Source organism: Taudactylus pleione, unplaced genomic scaffold, assembly GCF_031769625.1.
Source record: "Taudactylus pleione unplaced genomic scaffold, aTauple2 ptg000437l, whole genome shotgun sequence".
NCBI lineage: Eukaryota > Metazoa > Chordata > Amphibia > Anura > Myobatrachidae > Taudactylus > Taudactylus pleione.
Window position 1 is genome coordinate 5,281,254 of NW_028284839.1, and position 23,893 is coordinate 5,305,146.

The 23,893-nt window shown below is 46.3% G+C and overlaps 1 protein-coding gene across 4 annotated transcripts in view; it reads right to left on the bottom strand.

The window, feature by feature from the left end:
- The window catches only part of ACOT7 (acyl-CoA thioesterase 7), a 221,448-nt gene that overhangs the window by 183,098 nt on the left and 14,457 nt on the right, over positions 1 to 23,893 (bottom strand). The window contains exon 1 of one of the 4 annotated variants that reach the window (XM_088447748.1): positions 12,245 to 12,369. The exons of 2 other annotated variants lie outside the window; for them this stretch is intronic. In XM_088447748.1, coding sequence (XP_088303874.1) covers positions 12,245 to 12,297 — 53 coding nt within the window. In that variant the 5' untranslated portion in view covers positions 12,298 to 12,369. Of the gene's footprint in view, positions 1 to 5,212; positions 5,281 to 12,244; positions 12,370 to 23,893 lie in introns of those variants that run through there. One more of the 4 variants, XM_088447750.1, reaches the window with a different exon arrangement.

A 23,893-nucleotide genomic window follows, 5' to 3' on the forward strand; every position in this document is an offset into this window, starting at 1 on the left:
CTCCAGGCAAACTGCCATGTGCTTTTTACTAAGGAGTGGCTTCCGTCTAACCACTTTACCATACAGGCCTGATTGGTAGATTGCTGCCAAGATGGCTGTCGTTCTGGAAGGTTCTCCTTTCTCCACAGAGGAATGGTGTAGCTCTGACAGAGTGACCATCGGGTTCTTGGTCACCTCCCTAACTAGGGCCCTTCTCCCCCGATCGCTCAGTTTAGACGGCCGGCCAACTCTAGGAAGAGTCCTGGTGGTTCCGAACTTCTTCCATTTACGGATGATGGAGGCCACTGTGCTCATTGGGACCTTCATAGTAGCAGATATTTTTCTGTACCCTTCCCCAGATTTGTGCCTTGAGACAATCCCGTCTCGGAGGTCTACAGACAATTCCTTGGACTTCATGCTTGGTTTGTGCTCTGACATGCACTGTCAAGTGTGGGACCTTATATAGACAGGTGTATGCCTTTCAAAATCATGTCCAAACAACTGTATTTAACACAGGTAGACTCCAATTAAGCTGTAGGAACATCTCAAGGATGATCAGTGGAAACAGGATGCACCTGAGCTCAATTTTGAGATTCATGGCAAAGGCTGTGAATACTTATGTACATGTGATTTCTTAAGGTGCGTACACACCCAACGATTTTTTGAATGATTTAACTATAACGATGTAATCGTTCAAAAAAATCGTTCAGTGTAAAACGATAATCATTCACAAGCGTTCACGTTTATCGATTGAAGTTTGTAGTTCAGTCAGACTGGCCAACTGAACGATTTTCAATAGAAGTTGCAACATTTTTCCTTCAACACACAGAAAATCATTTATTATGTAAAGTAGAACCAACTACTTTGTAAAACGATTTTCGTTCACTTTTTCAAGGGAATAACTATCGTTCATTACTTACATCGTTGTGTGTGTACGCACCTTTAAGGGTTTTTTTTTATTAAATTTGCAAAAATCTCCAAAAAAAAACTTTGTACACGTTGTCATTATGGGGTATTGTGTGTAGAATTTTCAGGACAAAAATGAATTTATTCCATTTTGGAATTAGGCTGTCACATAACAAAATGTGGAAAAAGTGAGCGATGTGAAAACTTTCCGGATGCACTGTAACTACATAATTTCAGCATGCTACTTTTCAGTCCTTGACAGACTTGGTTACAGGTGTTAAGGCAGGTATCCACTACTAGATATACAAACGAGAGCACAATTACGACATTGCAGTCGTGCTCTCGTCTGTATATCTGGTGATGTGTCTAGACTGAATGTTCACTCGATCAGTCCAGGCACATCCCTCAACCCCGCACATGTTGAACCTGATGGGATCGTCAGGTTGACCAGCATGTACGGGCGATGATAGATGTCGGAAGCGACCAGCGTGCACGCGCATCGCTGGTTGCTTCCGTCCAAAACATGCCCGATGCATGCGCGATTTGCAAGCGATTGCAGGATGACGTAGTTATTGTGCAATCACATAGTGGATACCCCCCTTAACACTAGTGAATGTCACAATAATCTAACTGACTTAAGTCTCAGCTATTTGACCTGTATCAGATTACATGAAGACACTAAACGCATGGGAGATATGTAATCTGGGCCTGATTCAGAGCCGGACGCTCTGACAGAGCGCTCGCTCTGAATCAGGGAAGCCCTCTGGTTTTTCAGAACGGCCTCCTGGCCGCTCGCATAGCTGTGGGTGATGAAATCTGTAAACAATCACAAGTGATGTTTACAGAGTAAACAATCTCTATATTGCTTACAGATTTCTTCACCCACAGCTATGCGAGCGTCCAGGAGGCCGTTCTGAAAAACCAGAGGGCTTCCCTGATTCAGAGCGAGCTCTCTAACAGAGCCGAAATCTCTCCCACTGACATCACTTGTGACGTCAGTGGGGCCGGCCCCCGACGATAGGCGTTCCCATGGGAACACCTCCATCTGGGCAGCCACGCTCTCCCCTGTGCTAGGCAATGTATGATTGGTCAGTGGCACTGACCATTCCGACAGCAGCAGCTATCGATTTTGACAGCTGCAAACGTCATTGCCCCATCACCACAGCACCATCCCTGGCTGCAGAGGCTGCCGGGCTCCGAGCTGCATGGCACTTGCGCATGCCAAGTGGAGCCAGCCAGGGGGTGAGACGCGGCACATCAGCACTAGGCTTCTGCGCTGTGGGCTCTATTACGGATCGCCAGAGGGGGAAGTTTTCGCTCCCCCATCCTGGCAGAGGAGATGTTCATATAGCTCATCTGTAATGCTTCCTGTTTCGCCTTTGTAAAGAGACAAAGAAGGAAAAAGCTATATTGGCACAATCCGTGCCACTTTAATACATCTCCCCCCCCAGTACTGTAGTCCCTAGTAATTGACGGGCCTATTCATCATCGCTAAATGGCCCGGTAACAATGCGGAAACACTAGGACCCCCTGATAGTCAGCAAACTCTGACAACTGAAAGTGTTTGGAGTTTGCTCTCGAGAACAAGCGTCATCTTCAGACGACGCTTGCTCTAGTAGACCTGCTTCATCCTATGGGAAGGAGTTCCGGGGATGCGAAGAGTGATCCGAGCGGATCCCTCCACTGCCTTCTCACAGACTCCCCGATGGCGGTGTGCATGCGTGACCTCGGGTCACGCATGAATAGCCGCGCCGACGGGGAGGAGGCAAGTAACGCAGCTACTTCTGTAGCTGCAATACTAACCGAGGGGACAGCTGCTTTTCGGAGCAGCTGTCCTGTGACCGAAGCAATGATGAAATGCTCCAGTGTAAAGTATCTCCCGCTGCGAGTTGGATACTTTAAGTATCCCTCGCAGCGAGATCAATACTTATGGGTCTATTTACTAAGCAGTGTTAGGATACAGAGAAAAGTGATAAGTCAGTGATAAGGTGCCAGCCAATCAGCTCCCAACTGTCATTTTTCAAACACAGCCTGTGAGATGACACTTGGGAGCTGATTGGCTGGCACCTTATCACAGACTTATCACTTTTCACTCTGTCTCCTAACACTGCTTAGTAAATAGACCCCTTAATCATCGGAGGCCATACGGCCTCCAGTGATGAATAGGCCCCTGGGAGAAAGACTTATCAAAGCTTGGAGTAGTATAAAGTACTAACCAATCAGCTTCTGACTCATTTTACAGGTGGTGTTTGAAAAATGACAGAAGCTGATTGACTAGTACTTTATTTCTCTCTCCAAGCTTTGATAAATCTTCCTTATATCGCTACATATCTGAGGATATATGAGGTCAGCTCACAAAATGGCCACCTCAAATGTAAGTGAAGGGCTTATTCACATATATTGGCTGTTGATAAAGCCAGATTTAGCCCCAGTGGCTTTTTTTTTTCTTTCTTTTTTTAGTCAATTACTTCTCTAGGATTCCTTCTCCCCCTTTTGTCAAAATAAAAACCTTGTGTAAAAATTAGGGTAATCCAGGCCCTCAAAGTGCCCACTAACTCCGTAGGAATTTAAATTGCTTAATGGATGGTCCAGCTCAGGTTGTTAATGCCTGAAAAGCAGATTAAAATTAGTATGTTGTTTTTAGGACTCATTCCTGCCTCCGAGATCTAAAAGTTTAAATGCAGCTTTAAATATAGCACTTGGGCAGGTGGTGGAGGGTCAGGGCTATCCAGGGAGCCCCCACACTTAATTTTAGACCCCGGGAAGGAAGGGGGAAAAGTCGCCTTGACTTAAAAATGGGTGCCCACGGTTCCCCTGAAGCTTAAATTCACCAAAATGTCAGGGAATCTAAGTCAGGGGGTTCCCTATCCAACACCGCCTTCCAAATAATTTAGACCCCTGGGAAGTACTGAATGGAGGAGGGTCAAAGTCCCGCGCCTCGAGCAAGCGGCGCAGAGCGACCGCGACGGCTCCGCAGGGTACCTATGCCCTTACCCCTACTCCGAACCATTGGGTGCAAAAGACCTTGCCATTGACTTTTTCTGAGTAAATGGCAACCGCGCGGTCGAGGCCGGTCATGGACGAGTTCTTGGCCCTGGGGAGCTTAGGTCCCAATGGGTGGAAGGTAGGCCTGGCGCTGGCCTATCCAACGCGGATCCCAAGGCCCTGTAGCCCACGAGGAACCGGAGCTAGAGCCGCTGAACCGCAAGGCCGTTGGCCACCTGACCGAAGCCCTGTCTCCGCTTGACACCCTCCCTTTCACCAGTCGGTACTCCCCCGAGGTACCAGAGACCCCAAATTCGGTGTGCAGACGGTCAGGCGATGGGGCTATTCAGGGACACCGTCCACTCGACCGTAGCTGGTCGGGAACTGGAGATCGAAACGCGCAAAGTCAAGCAGACCTGGCGACCGGTTCCCGATGGGCCGGAGGCCCCAAATTTGGTGTGGGAGCGCAGAGGGCTTGGGGCTAACCGGGGATATTTTTAATGCTTTCCCACGCGGTACCAGTGCAACAGATTGTATTGGTAAAAGTGCTACGCATGAGAAAACCCATAACTTAAAAACACATAAATCTAGTTTTCATATTTTTTGCCTATTTTCCCAGCACATATGGATGAATGAGCCCCAAATGTAGTGTGCAATGTAGGACACTACTGACTCTCAATTTTTCTGCTCCTAAGGCAATATGGACCAACGTATAGTGGCTTCTTTGCCTTACGGAGGAACAAGCAGTGTTTTTGAGAAAAAATAAAAAATACTTGACGGACATATGTTTGAATGACTATTGGACTGACCCTTACCCTTCGAGATGATAACCAGGACCAATACCACATAAGTAACCTCATCAGCGCTCTGAGCGGTTTGCACGTTATAGACTGCAGATAAAAGGGGTTTTTTTTTAGGTTTCGCGAACCGAAATAAGTCATTCCTGTAATTCTCTACCATACACAGTCCTGCAAAATGGTGCTCTTTAACAACCGCTGAGACTAAATCGTATGCAATATAATAAGACCACAAGCAATACAAATCCATGGCCTCAAGAGTCCAACCAGCACACATGCAGCAGGATGGACAGTCCGTGGCTCCCCAACTGTTGAACTACAGGTCCCAGCATTTTTGTACACTATAGATTTTCCCTTAGACAGAAATAACACACAGTTTGTAAAATATACATTAAACTACTCGGCAAAAAAATGGTCGCAATTCCTAAGATTTGTATTAGCTTTTCATATAAATTTTTCTTTACAGCTTACTATATAGAATCTGAAATTTCTAAGCATATTAGCACAATCAATATACAAGCAACTACATGAAGGATGCACACTACCTTGTAAGGACATCTTCCATCTATAAAGGAAACTGGACCAGTGTCAGTCTATCGAGCAGCCAGCCTGTGTTATGAATGAGGTCTCATGTGCATTGTGATAATGCATACACCTATGAGGTCGTCATGTGTGATGTCAAAAGTCCTTGTTAACCACACGTGTAGGGAAATGAATACTGCTAGGGATCCTGTCTGGACTGAGGACGAGTTTTCGGCCAATCGCTGTGGCTCTGGTGTTTCCATGGTAAGTCGGTGGCTAATTTATCAGAGCAGCAGATGGAAACATCTTCCTATTTGTACATTACCTAACCTGCAGCAGTGCAACTAAATGCAAAAACAGTATTAGTCTTTTTAATATTGCATTTGATCATATTCATCTAGTCAATGGTCTAGAAAATGGATTACAGGATTTAAAAAGGTGATATTATACTGCAGTAACAACACTGGTATCTACAATATACAGTACATATAGGGTCCGGAAAGCCTGCACTCACTGCAACCAATTTCAAGACTGGGGTACAACCTCAGTAGTGCAACAAAGGCCTTATTGCTTAAACAAGTAAAAACTTCCAACACTACTGAAAGATGCCATTGTTCAGACCAGGCCAACCTGTGGCTCTCCAGCTGTTGTGAAACTACAAGTCCCAGCATGCCTTGCCACAGTTTTACTGTTCGGGGATGCTAAAACTATGGCAGGGAATGATGGGACTGGTAGTTTCACAACAGCTGGAGAGCCACAGGTTGGCCAGGCCTGCCATTGTTTATTAATTACACCAGTGTTAAAAGATCGACCGACATTTCGGTCCCATTATAAACCTTTGTCAAGGTAAATAGCACAATGCAACCACACATGGGAAGATAACGAAATATATATATTTTTAAAAATAGCTGTAATCCCACAGTAATCAGACTGACGGAATGATGCCACATACACAGACCAAAATTGCTAATATTTATTAGACTGTACTTCATTTGAAAATAGGGGTAACACACATATTACACAGGAATAATATATAGAATATCATATGTGCTCTGCACTCAGCTACTTACACTCCAAACCATTTATATTCAGGGAATGTTTGTTCCAAAATATTGCAATAACTTGTTATGCCAGCCTACTCCATCAAAGTCATCACTTCTGCTCAGTCCCTACGCGGACTCACAAATACATGAGAACTGCTCTGCATACTTTATCTACAGTATATCTATAAAGTGGAGCCTGATCAAAATGATGTCATCACATTAGAATGTAATAACAGTTGGTCGGACCCCTCCCACCTGTATCAGCGTTGCACAGAAGAGAGTTAGGAGGCGTTAATAAAGAGTTGGAGAAGGAGAGATTTAGTCTATTTACTAAGCCTTGAATGGAAATAAAGTGATCGGAGATAAAGTACCAGCCAATCAGCTCCTAACTGCCATATCACAGGCTGTGTTTGAAATAGAACAGTTAGGAGATGGTTGGCTGGTCTACTTTTTTGACTGATTGGCCGTGGGCCAATCGGAACCTGGGGCAGGGCTTCGTGGGTGCTGGGGCTATGATTCTTCCCCATCGATGGTAAAACATTCAACATCAACCATAAACCATCGATGATTATGAATCATCGATAGTCGATTGCCATCCATATTGGCTGGTACTTTGGTCCCTATTTACTAAGCATTGGATGTAGATAAAGTCTACGGAGATAAGGTACCAGCCAACCAGCTCCTAACTGCCATGTCACAGGCTGTGTTTGAAAAATTACAGTTAGGAGCTGGTTGGCTGGTACCTTGAGCCATATTCAATTAGAGGCGAAGTTTTCGCCTGTCCGACTGTTCGCTTCATTCGCTTGTTTCAGAGGCAAATTTATTCTGTGCTCGTCCCCGCTTTTCACCTAATTCAATTGCAAAACAGGCGAAAACGGAAATAGGCGAATACGGAACAGGCAAAAAGTACTGAAAGAATTGGGGAAATCAGTCTGTACCCCAGAAAAAGATACACTAACATAGGAATCAATATAGATGTGTACTAATAGCCCTAATAAGACTATTTTGGGTACTTAAATTGTGTAAATTGCTTGCTATTAGCCTCTGTAAAAGTGGTGAAGAATGGCATAATGCTGTATTTTTTGGTGAGAATAAGTAGTCCTGTCAAATTTGGGGTGCTTGAAAATGGGTGCTAACTTATTTCTGTGTCTCTAAAGTGAACTTGAAAAAAACGTGAAAAATCCTCCTGCTGCATGCACCTGCTATCCCAAAAACACCTGACCCATCCTTGGGGACCCCCGAGAAGTCTATTTCGATACTTTTAATGTTTATCCCCCCACTTTTTAAATTTTCACCCCAAAAATGACGTCTTTTTTGGGGTGTTCTTAGGTTTTGTTTTTGCAGATTTGTCCTTTGGGGGGCTGTCCCAAGGGGTCTGAGTTGTTTCCCCAAGTTTGCACCCCAAAATAAAAATTTTGCATTTCTTTTCACCTGTTATTGATTGGAGAATCTTTTTTGGAGAATTGTTTCCACTTTGACAAAATTGTCCTGGAATTGAATTTGGCGACTTTTTTTTTAAGGCAAATTTTTCTCAAAAAAACAGGCAAATATGGCTTTTCGCCTCTGATTGAATTCCCCTTCTTATCTCTGTTCACTCTATCTCCATCCAAGGCTTAGTAAATAGACCACAAAAGTGTTGGGTGGGGAAAAAAGAAAAGTGGAGGAAGCGGGGAGAGAAAGAAAAGGTGAGAAAGTAATGAGGGGAGAACAAGAGATGGGGGTAGGTTTATCAAAACTTGGAGAGAGATAAAGTACCAACCAATCAGGTCCTGATATTTGTCAAACACAGCCTGTAACATGACAGTTAGGAGCTGATTGGTTGGCACTTTATCTCTCTCCCAGCTTTGATAAAACGCCTTTCTTGGAAACAGGTGGTAGAGACAGAAATATACAAAGAAAAGCAAGACAACACCGGCCATTACAGCGAGTATATAGAAATAGATCTATACAGATATACAGTTATGTGTAATATGTGGGTTTTAAAATGCACTCTCTCCATTTCTCCCCCTTCATCTGTCTATTTCCATTATCACATGATTTTATTATATAGGTTATACTTAGCATTTCCATTTTAATGTTCACCTTATCTTCTCTAAAAGGCTGATTATCAGGAGTGCCTGCGTCGTCGTCAGGTGGTGTGTGAGTAGTAAGTATGGGAAATAATAGAAGAGTCTGTAGACTGTAGATGTGTGTTATGCATGAACTCTCTGGAAGTGACATCACTGACAGATGGGAGGGGTCAGAGTGCATACCAACTGCCATTACATGCCAACGGGATGACATCATTTTTTAAAGCACACTTCAGCTACAGTATGAACAGATAGATATCATACATACATACATACATAACCAGTGACAACACTGGGGCACTTTACAACCAGTATGCATGAGACAGTAGTTCCTGCTGAACGGACTCTTACATACTGGTCACCTCACAACATGGCTGCTCCCACTGTTTGTAGGCAACAGGTGCTGTTAAGTCACAATAGATTGGGACCTTTAGGGTAACATTAAACTAGAGATGTACAAGTCTCAGAAACTGATGGACAATGTTCTACGTAGAAATAGACACTTTTACTCTCTCATTTTTGCTTTTTCTTATTGACAGATTCTGCGACCATGTGGTTCAAGTGCCTTAGAACTCGCAGCTGCGTCTTATCCATTGCTAAACGGGATATTCAGCAAATGATCCACGCAAAAATAATATGGGCTGAAAACAGTCACAACTGTATTGATTCTCCTCTCTATCACATCTACGTAATGCGTCCCATCCATCAGCGATGGATTGCCGCCATCCTACAACCCGGCATCGCAGAAATCCGACATGTTGGATTTTGCCAATCGCAATCAAAAAATTATCGCGATCGTCAAATCGCCGACATTTAACATGACAAATGTCTACGATCGATGACGGATAGCAGAACATCGATGGTGGGAGATCGCGATCGGAAATTTCCGATCGCATCCCTGCATCGCGACGATACGTCGCAGATGTATGGCCACCTTCAATCCTCTATTATCAGTGAGACCTTGCTACATGTTACCACAATCAGGTGTTTTCTTGGCACAAAAGCACATTCAAATGTATTAAATTCCACTATATTTAATTTGGTTATAGGTAGGCTTGCTATTAACATCCCTTTATTCTGGGACACGTATGAATTAAGGGCCTGATTCAGAGCCGGACGCAATTAGCGCTCGCTCGTCCAGAAAATAGGGGTGGCTATTCAAATGAACCGTTCGCTCTTTGCGGTCTGTTCACGCCTCTAGGTCTGAACGAGCGAACAAAACTTGCGTCGTTTTTTTGAAAAATACGCCCCCTGGCCGCTCGCATCCTACGTCATGTCCGCTATTTATTAGATTAATCGAGTACATCGACCAGCGTATGAACTGCTCGCTATTCTTGTGGTTGGTTTTTGCTACCACAATCTTGCGAGCAGTTCTGGCTATAATATAACCCAGTGACGTGGTCAATGACGCGGCTGTATTAATTATGCACACCCATAAAACGCCCATTTTGACCTTTAAGCACGCCTGCGTTCTGATCTCCACTCCCCGTTTTCAAGCACCTTCCCCTGTTACCACCCACATACGCCTCCTCCTGTCACTCAAAATAGCAGGCATTCGCTGTTTAGCGAACAAACGAATTTCGGCCGCACTGACTGGTTCGCGCATGCCTATAACGATCCGTACGCATGCGCAGTTGGGCAAACATCGCTCGGAGCGAACGAGCGGCCGCTTACGGCTGTGAATCAGGCCCTAAGGCCCCCATACATCAGCAATCTGGAAACCACAATTGAACAATTTGAAGATTTATTGCCCGATTTTAGGATTTCCCAATCCAGCAATCTGCGCCCATACACTACAGATCTTTTTCAGTGATTTGCAGATCGATTGCAGCAAACACAGATCTGCCAATCTTGATAGGCCAATAATTTTACTAGTAAGGGTCTGCAAATCTGCCGATCATGTCCATACACCAGCAATCTACAGCCCTAATCGATCTGTGACATCCAACATGTTGGACAACCTGATTTAACAATTCCAGTCACTTTTTGATTGCAATCTGCAATATGGGAAGCCCATACACTGCAGATTTTTATACACAATCGATTGCAAATTGCAGAATTGCCACAATCGATTGCTGATGTATGTGGGGGTCCCTTTACACAGGTGCTACTTGCTGGCTAAATTCAAGACGGGATTTCCCCTGGTTTTAATCAGTCACAGAAACTGGTGTCCTGGATTAAAGGAATATTATGGAAAGCGTAGTTATGTCACCCACTTCTTAATGACAACTGATACGGTTTTATCTTGTGTTATAATAAAGGGGTTGTCTAAATGACACAATGAAATAATACTATGTATATCAGTTGAACCATGACTTTAAATTTCTCCTATCTGTATGAAGCAGGAATAATACAGTGCACTGTCAGCTCCCAATCAGCAAAACCACAGCCCTTCTACATCGTTCCCATTATCCACTTTACATAAATAGCATTTTAAAAGAAGGATTTTGACTTTTTAGGTTTAGTGCTACTTTAAAACCTCATTTGGGAGACCTGTAAAGGGTTAATTGTTTATAATGATTTTTTTAAATATAATTTTATTGCATACGCTGTAATGTGCAGCGATATTAATTTTCCACAAAAATAAAATTATTTTGGGGCCAATTCAACTGCATGTGGGATGCTAAAGAGTTCATCCAGGCTGGTGGTAATAGCATTCTGCAGTCACGTACCGGAGAGGCGATTCTGTACCGCAGTCATGCATTGCGGTGGTATCTCGCGGCACATCAGAGAAGTTAATTTTCCCCATAAAATGATAACTGCCCATTACTAATGCACTCTAATTTATTACCATATATTTATACAGCACCTACTTATCACGCAACGCACTTCAGAGAATCACTCACATCATCCCCTGTCCCATTATTGCTTACAATCAAAATCCCTTCACCTGCATCTAGTAACACACGTACAATGTGCGGCAGGCTAAGGGGTCTATTTACTAAGCAGTGTTAGGAGACAGAGTGAAAAGTGATAAGGTGCCAGCCAATCAGTTCCTAACTGTCATCTCACAGGCTGTGTTTGAAAAATGACAGTTGGGAGCTGATTGGCTGGTACCTTATCACTTTTCACTTCTCCAAACACTGCTTAGTAAATAGACCCTAATCCTGCTAAGGAGCAGTTTCATTAAAAACCATATTAGTTTATTAATTATGCAATAAAGGCATCACAGCAAAATATTTTTGTGATAGGTAGGGGTTTCTATTCTTGGTCTAATGCAAGGTAGATAATAAAACCAAGTGTTATCACTTGCCGTATTCATTGCAAATGTTTCATCCATGCTAGCATGCGCTCTTATAGCCCTTTCACATCGGTATGCCAGGTCGCACCCTGGATTTTGTTCAAGCGCCCAACCCAGGTGCGACCTGGATGAAAGCCCTTTCAGACTGGCAGCCTGACTGGGCACTAATGCCGGGTCGATGATTTCACCATCATCACGTGGCGAGCCAGAGCTTAGCGATGATCTCATCTCCCAAGTGCGACTCTTCCTATGCAGTGAATGGGACTCGAGTCGCATTGACCCGGGTTACCCGTTCACACTGTCCTGCGAGCCGGGTTGAACGACCACTAAAAAGTCGGCAAGTACATTCAAGCCAATGAGCCCCCACTTGGTGGTGGTGTAAATGTAGTCATCTTACTGTAAACCATTAAACATACATGTATATAACGGTTGATCATAAAAACGACCATAATTTCATACCTTCCCACTTTAGAAATGAGGTACCATGAGAGAATGTCCGTCTTGAAAATATCCATGAATCTTAAGACCCGCAACATACTGACTATTCCAGAATTCACAGAGCGCGAGACTGAACATCACATGAAGCCCAGCGACTACACATTACACCATCTGCCAGCATCACACTTGTGCAAACAGAATGCTGCATTTCATTTGCAGAGGTCAGTATCTCTGAGGGAGGAATTTTAAGTGAACAGAACTCACCTGGAGTGGAACAGAAGTCCTTCCAAAAATCGTCTGATATACATGGGCCGCATCCCAAAGGTTTGCTGGGTCCGACCGGGAGATACAGTCAGGAGTGTGGGATGATTTTAGGAAAATCCTATCAGCTGAATGAGATGAAATAAGTTTTGCAGCGCAGAAAGTGTCACCTTGTACTGCACCCAGCCAGGTAAAAGTACAGCGGAAGTACAGCCTGTGAATAATGAGTATTTTTTTTTTTAACTTCAGTTAAATCGTACAACATTCTTAGATGCAGAACTAATTTACATTACACAATGGACCTCATTCAGAGCCGCTCGCAAAAAGCGAGCACTCGCTCTGAATGAGGGCGGCCGCTTTTTTTTTTTAGCCGGCCTCCTGGCCGCTCACTAAGCTGTAGGTGACCACCCACAGCTTTTGCGAGCGACCAGGTGATGGTCGCGACCATCGGGCTTGCGACGAGACCCTTGTGGTAGGGTCTCGTCTGCTGCAAGCCCCAGTGAACTTCCTGCTCGGATGGAGCAGGAAGCTCACTACTGACATCACTCGTGATGTCAGTAGGGCCGCCCCCACAAACGGCAGGCGTTCCTCCAGGAACGCCTCCGTTTGTCCAGCCACCCCCCCCATCCCCGCCTACAAAAACGGGGTGAGCTGTCGATCAACATCGACAGTCGCCCCGTTTGTAGCGAGCCCCGGAGCGAGTGAATTTCTCATTCACTCCGGGGCCTGCGTGCCCCACCATCGACCCGCTTGGGAGCGGGTCTGAATGAGGGTCAATGCGCGCAAGGGCTTAGGCAATCTTAGACTGTCCGGCTGTTGTAGAACTACAAGTCTGTGCATTCTTGGACATGTACTTCCACAATAAGAATTTTTTCTTAAACCACCCACTAGATTTTAGCGATAGGAACCGATAAGATCAGCTGTAACCCGCAATCCGTGAAATAAAAAAAAAAAGCGCAGCCATAAATCGGACAAAATTATGTGTAGTGAAAAAAATGGCGCCAGCCTTTCAGCTGGCAATATAAGCATTTTCAGCAATTAAAAGTCCAGGACAAAAGGAAGCGATGTGCAAAAAAGTGAGCCTAACATGCAACGTGCCATACTCGGGAAACCCCTGGTCATAACAGGGGCACTTTGTCCCGGGCCTTCTTGCTGTGTGCCTTCTGGCTAGCAGACCAAGTTTTTCTATCCATTATGGGAGGTCCAGGCCTCCGAGGGCACAACTACACTTGATCTTAGTCACAAGGCAGAGAAAGCAGGTGGGTCAGTAATGTAGTACCTGATTGGTTGGACTATGCGTCAACGTTACCTGCAAGTAAAGTAGTAAAAGTTGAAGCTCAGGTGTACAGGTAGACAGGTGCTGTCCAAAGTGATTGACTCCTTAAATTTAAAAAATGCCCAGCTAAAGTAATCAGAGCTGGCACAATTAGCTTTGTTACCCCAATTAATAGTAGAATAAACTCTGTTGCCATACAGCTCTCTCCATGGGGAAAATGTATCAGAGCTTGAAGAGAGATAAAGTACCAACCAATTAGTATAGCACAAGAATCGACAAAACCCGGGGGCCAGGTCGCCATGGTGACCAGATTTGGCTGCCTGGCGACTAGATTTTTAGCAACCCCCTGCCACCCAGTGGCGTATCTACTGTCCCTGCAGCACCCGCGGTGGCTTGGGGGCGGCGCTGAACAAGGGCAGTGCCGGCGTCAAAGATATGAGGGGAGAGAGGCAGCCTCACTGACTGCTGTGCCTGTGCCGGAGACTGGACTGAAACTGGAGTCACCGTCAGGCGGGCAGCGGGAGCGGCGCGGTCATACAAAGCTGGCTGGGCAGCGGCTGCTCCTCCTGGCTGTGTGCAACTGTGTGACTGAAAGTGCCGTGCTGAGGACGGCGGGCGGCTCACGGGGGCATGGGAGCCGGCGGTAGGTGATACAGGGCTGGGCACGGCTGCTCCTGGCTGTGTGTCAGTGTGTGTGACTGTCAAGACAGTCATCGATCATCATCATCCTGATTCCTCAGGTGAGGACTGCGAGCAGCCTGAGGGGGTGTGGGAGCCGGCAGTGAATGCTACAGTAGTTAGGGGGTTTGTTTTTGTGTAAGGGGCACTGCATAAGGGGGGGGGGGTTTGCTACAGGGGGCATTGCAGAGGGGGGGTGGCCGCTACTAGGGGCAATGCATAGTGGGAACTACTACTGGGGTCACTGCATAGGGGGAACTACTACCGTGTTTTCCCGATAATAAGACCTACCCCGAAAATAAGCCCTACCCTTAATTTTATAACCCGGTCCAAATGAAGCCCCACCCCGAAAATAAGACTTACCTGAATCTCATTTTGAGCTGGGAACACTGCAGAGACCAGCGTTCCCAGTCATGCAGTGTGCAGGTGACGTCATGACGTCACTCGCGCGCTGAGGATCCTGTGCGGCCACGCCTGCTGGATCATGTTAGATCCAGTCAGCGCGCAAGTGAGAGCGACATCCCGGATGACGGCGAGTCAGGTAAGTGCACTGCAATAAGCAACACTGCTACAGGGGGGCCTGCATAAGGGTCACTTCTACAAGGGGGCCTGCAAGGGGGGGCCTGCATAAGGGTCACTTCTACAAGGAGGCCTGCAAGGGGGGGCCTGCATAAGGGTCACTTCTACAAGGGGGCCTGCAAGGGGGGGCCTGCATAAGGGTCACTTCTACAAAGGGGCCTGCAAGGGGGGGCCTGCATAAGGGGCACTTCTACAAAGGGGCCTGCATAAGGGGCACTTTTACAAGGGGGCCTGCAAGGGGGGGGCCTGCATAAGGGGCACTTCTACAAGGGGGCCTGCATAAGGGGCACTTCTACAAGGGGGCCTGCATAAGGGGCACTGCTGTCAATGATAATTAATATAAGACCTACCCCGAAAATAAGCCCTATGGTGTTTTTTTTAACCAAAAAAAAAAATAAGAGTGTCTTATTATCGGGGAAACACGGTACTGGATGCACTGTATATGGGGACTACTACTGGGGGGACAAATACTGGGAGCACTGATTAAAGGGGCACTTCATAGGGGGGACCACTACTGGGGGCATTGTATGGGGGGGGGGGGCGCTACTGGGGCACTGTATAAGGGGGGTACTACTAGGGGCAATGCATACTGGGGACTACTACTGGGGGCATTGCATAGAGGGGACCACTTCTGGGGCACTGTATATGGGGCACTACTGTGGGCACTGCATAGCGGACTACTACTTGGGGCACTGCACAGGGGTGCCCAAAGCATATTCTTGCACCTGGGCCCACCACTCTCTAGTGCGACCACTGCCGGCGGTGGCTTTGCTTGGCCGGGGTTTTTTGGCTGCGGAGGGGTGGTCTTTCTGGGGGTTGGTTGCCTGGAGAGGGGGGTTAGCTGCTCAGTAATGTGGCTGTGGGAGGGTGGTTTACCTGGGGTACCCAGTTAGTGGTGTGGCCATGGGGGTTGGTTGCCCGGGTCTGGCTCCTACACTTTCATCCTGGCGGCTCCTAGATTTTAGAAACATTTGTCAAGCCCTGGTCTAACAGCCATATTACAAGCTATTGGGCCCATTTATCAACGAGTTTTATCATACGCAATGAGTTGCAAATGTAAATGATACTCTAGCCAATCAGCGCCCAAGTCCTTTTTCAAACAGAGGACAGTTGGGAGCTGATTGGCTGGAGCACTATTATCACACGCACCCAGTTTTATAACTTGTTGCGTATGATAAAACCAATTGATAAATGGGCCCCTTAATTTGAAAAATGACCGTTAGGAGCTGATTGGTTGGTACTTTGGGGTCTACTTAAACCCTTTTCACATCGCAAATGGCGGGTCGCACTCAGGATATGTACATGCATTGATCCTGGGTGCGACCCCCCTGAGACCCCTTTCAGACTGGCGGCCTCGCCATAACTGCTGAGCCGATTGGAGATTAAATCCTCTCCAAGCTCCGGTTCTCCCTATGCAGTGAACGGGACCCGGGTCGCCTCAACCCGGGTTACCCGTTCACACTGCACTGCGAGCCGGGTTCAACTCATGTTCAAACCTGCTCGCTACCAGAGTTGAAATGCCGGGTCACTCAACCAGGTTATTTCAACTGGCCCCTTTCACACTGCACAGCAAACTGGGCTGCTGCGTGCTTATGTGCAATAGCAGTGTGAAAGGGGCCAGCCTTGGATGGAGATAAAGTACGAGCCAACTAGCTCCTGTTATATATCAAACACAGCCTGTAGCATGGCAGTCAGGAGCTGATTGGTTGGTATTTGGGGCAGATGTAGTAAGCTCTGGTAAGTGATACATTGGAAAGTGATAAACTACCAACCAATCAGCTCCTGTCATTTTTATTCAAAGACCTCCTGTAACATGACAGTTAGGAGCTGAGTGGCTGGTAGTTTATCAGTCACTTTCCAATGTATCACTTACCAGAGCTTAGTACATCTCCTCCAAAGTACCAGCCAATCAGCTCCTGCCATGCCACAGGCTGTGCTTGAAAAATTACAGGAGCTGGTTGGCTGGTAATTTATCTCCGTTCACTTTAACTCCATCCAAGGCTTAGTAAATAGACCCCATGATCTTTCCCCAAGCTTTGGTACATCTACCCCACAATTCACCAACAGCCCTTTCCTAATGTCAGTGCCCCAGTAACACCAAGGAAAAAAAAAAATCAGTTACCAAAGCTCCTGTCTGGTTCCCCATAAAATAACTCCTATGTCATGATATAAATATATAGACCTGTTTAAACAATCTAAGCCCATTTTATTAAAGAGTATCTGTCACATACAGTACATACCACAGAGGCTGCCATTTTTAGTTGGAGCTTCAGCCTATCAATTCATTAGGAACTAATCACATGCCTAGGGCACAAAATGGCTGCCCCCACTGTGAGTACAGGACAGGTAACAATATTTCAACATTACCCCTAGGTTTGTGCTGGGGATATTTTACAGATATATGTCACATTTACAAATTACAATTACAGATTACAAATAATTAAATTTTTAGTGATTAGAACCATATAAACACAAGTTTCCTGGTATAGAAATTAGTGATACTATTAGCATTTCAAAGGATTGAGATCAGGAAGAAGAAAATGGTTATTTGTTCCCTGGTGAATCTGGGAGATAATTAACGGTTCGGTTCCCTTGATAACTATATTGTAAGCGGATATGCATTTTATTAATTATGTGCGCCAATTATGTGAGTCCCTTTAGACTCAAGTGTAAAATATAAAAAATGCTTGCCACAGTCAGTTCAATTCTCCTGCTACAGTTCTACCTTATCCAACAACCACATAATATAGAGGATTCATAATGGATAATGTACAGTTTACTAGAAGTCATTGATTAGGTTTCATTCAAATGAATCCACTATTGCCGTCCATTTATTACAATGAATCAGTCACTTTCACACAGTGAAGGCTGGCATTTTGTGGCCTAAAAAAATAATTAATAGAAATGCAGATTATCAATTCATTATAATTACATTATCTCCCTGATGTCTATCAATTCACAATGAACTGATGTCACCGATTTGAAGTGTATGGATACTCTACATGATCATAAACAGCACAGCCCACAAAATGGCTACCACCATGGTAAGCGATGAATGAGGACAGGGACGGACTGGGGCTCTCAGCCCTGGCAGTCCGCCCTGTGTGCACGCCTTAGGCACGGGAGCTCGCAAACTGGATGTGCCGCGAGTCACGGGGGCCTGGCCTCGTGGCAAGCCCGTCACTTCCCTAGCCCGTCACCCCTTCCCTTCCCCTAAGCGCATAAAATGGGGTTGTATTTGGTAGAAAAAAAAAAAAAAAAAAAGGAGGGGATGGTATAATTTTTTTTCTTCTCGCGCATCAACCCGGCTCTGGCGTAAGTCTGAAAGGTGCACCCCGGGTTGACAGTGCCGGGTCCGCGACCTTGCTCCCTAGCAAGGTTTTTCCCGGGAACCAGCTCGAGTGTGAAAAGTGCAACTCGGGGTCATGCCTTAAACAAACTGATTGGCTGGGGACAGTGGCGTTTGGAGAAGAGATCACCACCAAGCGCCCACTTAATTTCAAGACCCGGGTCCTGTGTCAAGGGTGACAACCCGGGAATAACCTGGGTCGTCCGCCTTAGAGTGAAACAGGGAGCCCGGCTTCAACCCGTGCTCGGTGTCCCGGGTTTAAGCTGGGTTGAAGCTGAGATTTTAAGCCTGAAAGTGGTATAACTTAGAAATTTAATTTTCTTTTGTTGCAGTGTAATGAAATATACTTTAGCTAAAGTTGTATATTTCTGTAACCTATGTAAGTCAGAATACAGACATGTAATGCAATCTTTACAAGGACAAGTCAACCTCTTCAGTAACTTCAGTCAGATATTCCTAGTCATTTGGCCCAGATAAAATCTCCTGTAACCTCAGCTACGCGCAGCCGACTTCTCAGGACTTCTCGGCCCAAAAAACCCTCCATGCCAGGCCCTCGCTCTGTACTACCTGGCAGGAAAGAGAATCATTGTCATCTAGCCTAGTGCCATCTATTAATTTATAACAGGAGAGCCCCCCACCCTCCTTACCCCATCATTTGACACTTTGCCAAATAATAAGGGGGCAAACCCTTCCAGTTTTTGTCTTTAATTAATCCGGGGGCGCATTCACGTATGTGGTTGGAAGAAGTATGAATGCAGAAAAAGGTGCATTTTATCAGGTACTGTGGTTTAATTAATAACATATACCCGTCGGTGCATTGGTATCGTATGTTAGGACATAAATAGAACATGCTACGTTATAAAGTCTTAAACTTTTAGAATGCAAAGCATAGCTGTAGGATAAGCTTTGTTCATTTACACAGGAGAAACAAAAAAAAACATTAAAAAGTAAATAACTGTGAATATGACACAAGGCTGCATGTGACCAGTCACTCTGTGCTTTAATACTGGGCCTTTAACACACCAGTGAGAGGAGACCAGTGTACAGGCAGCGAGTGCACCCTTCCTGCATACTGTGCATGTGTCAGAATGCTGCATAAATCCCCCAGCACTCAATACTGACCTGCAGTACAAGACAAGACTTGTGTAGTGCCTGCAAATACCTACAGCACGTGTGAGCCCGAACACAGCCAACCGCCCTCTCCCAGCCACACAATCCCGGCTCTCTGTCACAGACTTCTCCCCTCCCTCACTGCCTGTGCTACGGAGGCCCAGCCAAATCCAAACTTGTTTTGAAACATCTCATGGTCTGCATGCACACAGGTGTTAGGCCCAGATTGCTCCTCTACAGGACCTGTGCTACATTCTATTGCTGCCAAATACAATTCACCTGAAAATTAAATACAAGAAGCCATTGTTTGCTCTATGGGGATCTCAGGGGCATGTTATATGCGACACAAGGGAAGCCATAGAAATCCTGCTTTTCTGCAAGCTGGCCACGTGAATGTCCCGTGCAATACGCAGATGCATAAATTCATTATTTTTAAAGTTCCAATAGAGCTAGTTCCTGTTAAAAAGCAACAGTTCAAGTTAGGGAGCTGTGCAGGCTGACCGCCAGTGTACATGGCCTTTACGAGGGACTGGGCAGGCTGACCGCCAGTGTACATGGCCCCTACGAGTGACTGGGCAGGCTGACCGCCAGTGTACATGGCCTTTACGAGGGACTGGGCAGGCTGACCGCCAGTGTACATGGCCTTTACGAGGGACTGGGCAGGCTGACCGCCAGTGTACATGGCCCCTACGAGGGACTGGGCAGGCTGACCGCCAGTGTACATGGCCTTTACGAGGGACTGGGCAGGCTGACCGCCAGTGTACATGGCCCCTACGAGGGACTGGGCAGGCTGACCGCCAGTGTACATGGCCCCTACGAGTGACTGGGCAGGCTGACCGCCAGTGTACATGGCCCCTACGAGGGACTGGGCAGGCTGACCGCCAGTGTACATGGCCCCTACGAGGGACTGGGCAGGCTGACCGCCAGTGTACATGGCCCCTACGAGGGACTGGGCAGGCTGACCGCCAGTGTACATGGCCCCTACGAGGGACTGGGCGGGCTGACCGCCAGTGTACATGGCCCCTACGAGGGACTGGGCGGGCTGACCGCCAGTGTACATGGCCCCTACGAGGGACTGGGCGGGCTGACCGCCAGTGTACATGGCCCCTACGAGGGACTGGGCGGGCTGACCGCCAGTGTACATGGCCCCTACGAGGGACTGGGCGGGCTGACCGCCAGTGTACATGGCCCCTACGAGGGACTGGGCTGGCTGACCGCCAGTGTACATGGCCCCTACGAGGGACTGGGCAGGCTGACCGCCAGTGTACATGGCCCCTACGAGGGACTGGGCAGGCTGACCGCCAGTGTACATGGCCCCTACGAGGGACTTGGCAGGCTGACCGCCAGTGTACATGGCCCCTACGAGGGACTGGGCAGGCTGACCGCCAGTGTACATGGCCCCTACGAGGGACTGGGCAGGCTGACCGCCAGTGTACATGGCCCCTACGAGGGACTGGGCAGGCTGACCGCCAGTGTACATGGCCCCTACGAGGCACTGGGCAGGCTGACCGCCAGTGTACATGGCCCCTACGAGGGACTGGGCAGGCTGACCGCCAGTGTACATGGCCCCTACGAGGGACTGGGCAGGCTGACCGCCAGTGTACATGGCCCCTACGAGGGACTGGGCAGGCTGACCGCCAGTGTACATGGCCCCTACGAGGGACTGGGTAGGCTGACCGCCAGGGTACATGGCCTCTATGAGTAAAGACTTCAATTCATGTGAAAGTGATAGCTTCTTAGGGCTTTATTTAAAAAGGAAAGCAAAAACCACTTTACAGACAGACAATGTTTTTACCCCCCAAAACCAGTCAAAAAAAAAAAATTGAATAGTTTAGAACAGGGTTGGGGAACCTTTTTTTCTGCCGAGGGCTATTTTGATATATAGAACATTATTTGCAGGCCTGGTCTAGGCCATGCCCCATCGCGTGATGCCACATGGGGGCGGGGGTCACAAACGCCGGTGGTTACAGCAATGCCCGGAGCATCCCGAGGATGTTCCAGGGAGCTGTAAGGGCAGCTGTGTGACAGTCTGAAGCGTCCTAAGGACGCTCCAGGTAGCACTGCTGCATAGATTCTGGCTGCAGGGTGCCATCCTAGGCTAACCAAATGAGGCTAGCAGAAAAAAGCTCAGAGGGCCAGACCAAATGATACCGAGGGCCTTATAATGCCGCCGGGCAGGAGGTTCCCCTTCCCTGGTTTAGAAAGTATTATAAAAATATAATTAAATATTTTATTGAAAAAAAACTAAGCCTAAAGGGGCACCACACCGTGTCCATAGCTCCCATTGTAAAATGACCCACCCAACTAGTGGCAATAGAACCCCATTTGTGTAACCCCCTCCACCCATAGTGTACTATACAGTAGACCCATTTTTGCACACACTCTCTCCATCCTGGGTGACCACTGTTATTTTTTTGAAACTATTATAAAAACCCTCCATGCTCCCAGTGCCAATAGAGCCCCACCCCCATTTATATTGCCCCCACCACCATGGGGCATTACCCCTGTGCTTTAGAGAGAATATTTAGCCATTCACATTAGTCCCTGCCCCAGAGGAGCTTACACTCTATATTCCCTACCATATGCTCACACACATACACACACATACATACATACTAGGTTAAATTTTTTGGAGGGGAGCCAATTAACCTACCAGTATATTTTTGGAGTGTGGGAGGAAACCGGAGCACCCAGAGGAAGCCCACACAAGCACAGGGAGAATATACAAACTCCACACAGGGTTGTAGTGGGAATCGAACCCACAACCTCAATGCTGTGAGACTTCTTAACACAGGTCTTTACTCTACAAAATGTATAAGTATTTTGTAGATTAGATTAAACTGAGACCAAGCACCATTATATAGCCAGTGTCAAATTAAAGTTATGGAGACCTGTTTGCTGGAGGACTGAAGCAGAAATAAGGATTGGATGTACACAGGGACCATGGCACCTACTTTGGCAGTCATATGACCGGTCTCATTAATTTGCATGTTCCAATGTTCAGTACAAACCTCCCTTCCTTAGCAACTCGGATTGATCTTCTTGGGAGCTCTAGTTCACTAGTCCACCAGCTATCATATCTTAGGACACTACAGATGTGGCGATATATTAATATTTCTCATTTAAGGAAATAAAAAAAATTAAAGGCATTTATCTGAAACATAAATGCAGGGCAGAACATATCAATGCTGAAGGTAACGTTACAGAGCATCTTAGCATGGAGTGATTTTCTCTGCATAAATCTGCGTACAAGCCAGCTCTTACACCACGACAAAATCAACCTAACCAAAAAATAAATAAAAATCTATAGAAATTGGAAACATTGACAAATAGGAATACAATTCCACCTGAAAATGAAAATTCACAGAACTGGTTCCAAAAAGATTCCTTAATTCCTCTGTGCCCCCGCCTCTTTTCTGCTCATTAGCACCAGCCCCATTTCACCGAAATCAGCAATCTGCCAGAGGGAGCATACAGGAGAAGACATCAACCCACCTGATAGATGGAGCTGTCATTTTTAAGTGGAATTATCCTTCATACTGAAAGAGTGGAAATAAATCAATCACCAGTTACTAAAAAGGATGGAATGTTTTTTTTCCTGGCATGAGCAAATATCACACAACTGCTGACACCTAGACCCACAAAAATCTGACATGGTCCCCTAACCTGTCCTCAGGTTTTCTGGTCCCCCCCCCCCCAATAGGAGCACAATTAGATGCTCTGTTCTATTTTCTTACAGCAGGATCTATAAACCACCTTATAGCAAGTGTATTAATATTATGGTAAAAAAGTATATACTTGGGGTAGAGAATATAACACGTTGTACCATAAAAAGGTAAATAGGCAACGTTTACAGTATGAGACAAACTTTAGGGAAACTTGATGACAAAAAACCCTCAGAGCAAGACAGGAGATATCACATAAATCCAGCTTTGTTCCAAGTGGCCGGGTGGGGGCATAGTAGGACATCCCTCTCTGCTATAGTAAGACATTTCCCTCCCTCACCTGTGTAGAAATACAATACACCTGTAGTAACTTATTCCTCTCCCTCACCTCTGGAGTAACACATTTCCTTCCATCACATCTGAAGTAACACATTACTCCCGCTCACCCCTGTAGTAACACATTCCCCTCCCTTGCTCATGTTGTAAGACATTCCCTACCATCACCCTGTAGTAACATATTTAACATTCCCCTCCATCACCTGTGTAGTAACACATTTTCCTCCATCACCTGTGTAGTAACACATTCCCCTCCCTCACTATTCAAATAGGGGAGCGACACCAACAGCCAGTAATGTTTGGCAGCACTTGGGATGACAGTTGGTGTTTGAATATGACCTGTGCTACAGTCACAATGAGACAGTCAGGGACATTGCACAGGGGGAGGACACATTTTAGTAGTTTACCCCTCCTTTGGACTTGAATTCGAAAAATCCCTTCTTAGTGGATAAGTAAGTCATGGAAGGAATATACGCCCCGATTTTCACGTTTCTAGGTCCAGGGGTTTGGGATAAGTTAGGTAGGAAATTTGATTTTGTGAATATAGATTTGTGTGAACTGGGCAATAGTGTTATTTCAGTAAAGTAGATCAGAGAGGTTAAGTGGTTGCATCAGGAATGTGAACAGTTTTGCCTGAAGAGGTGAATTTTCAGGGAATG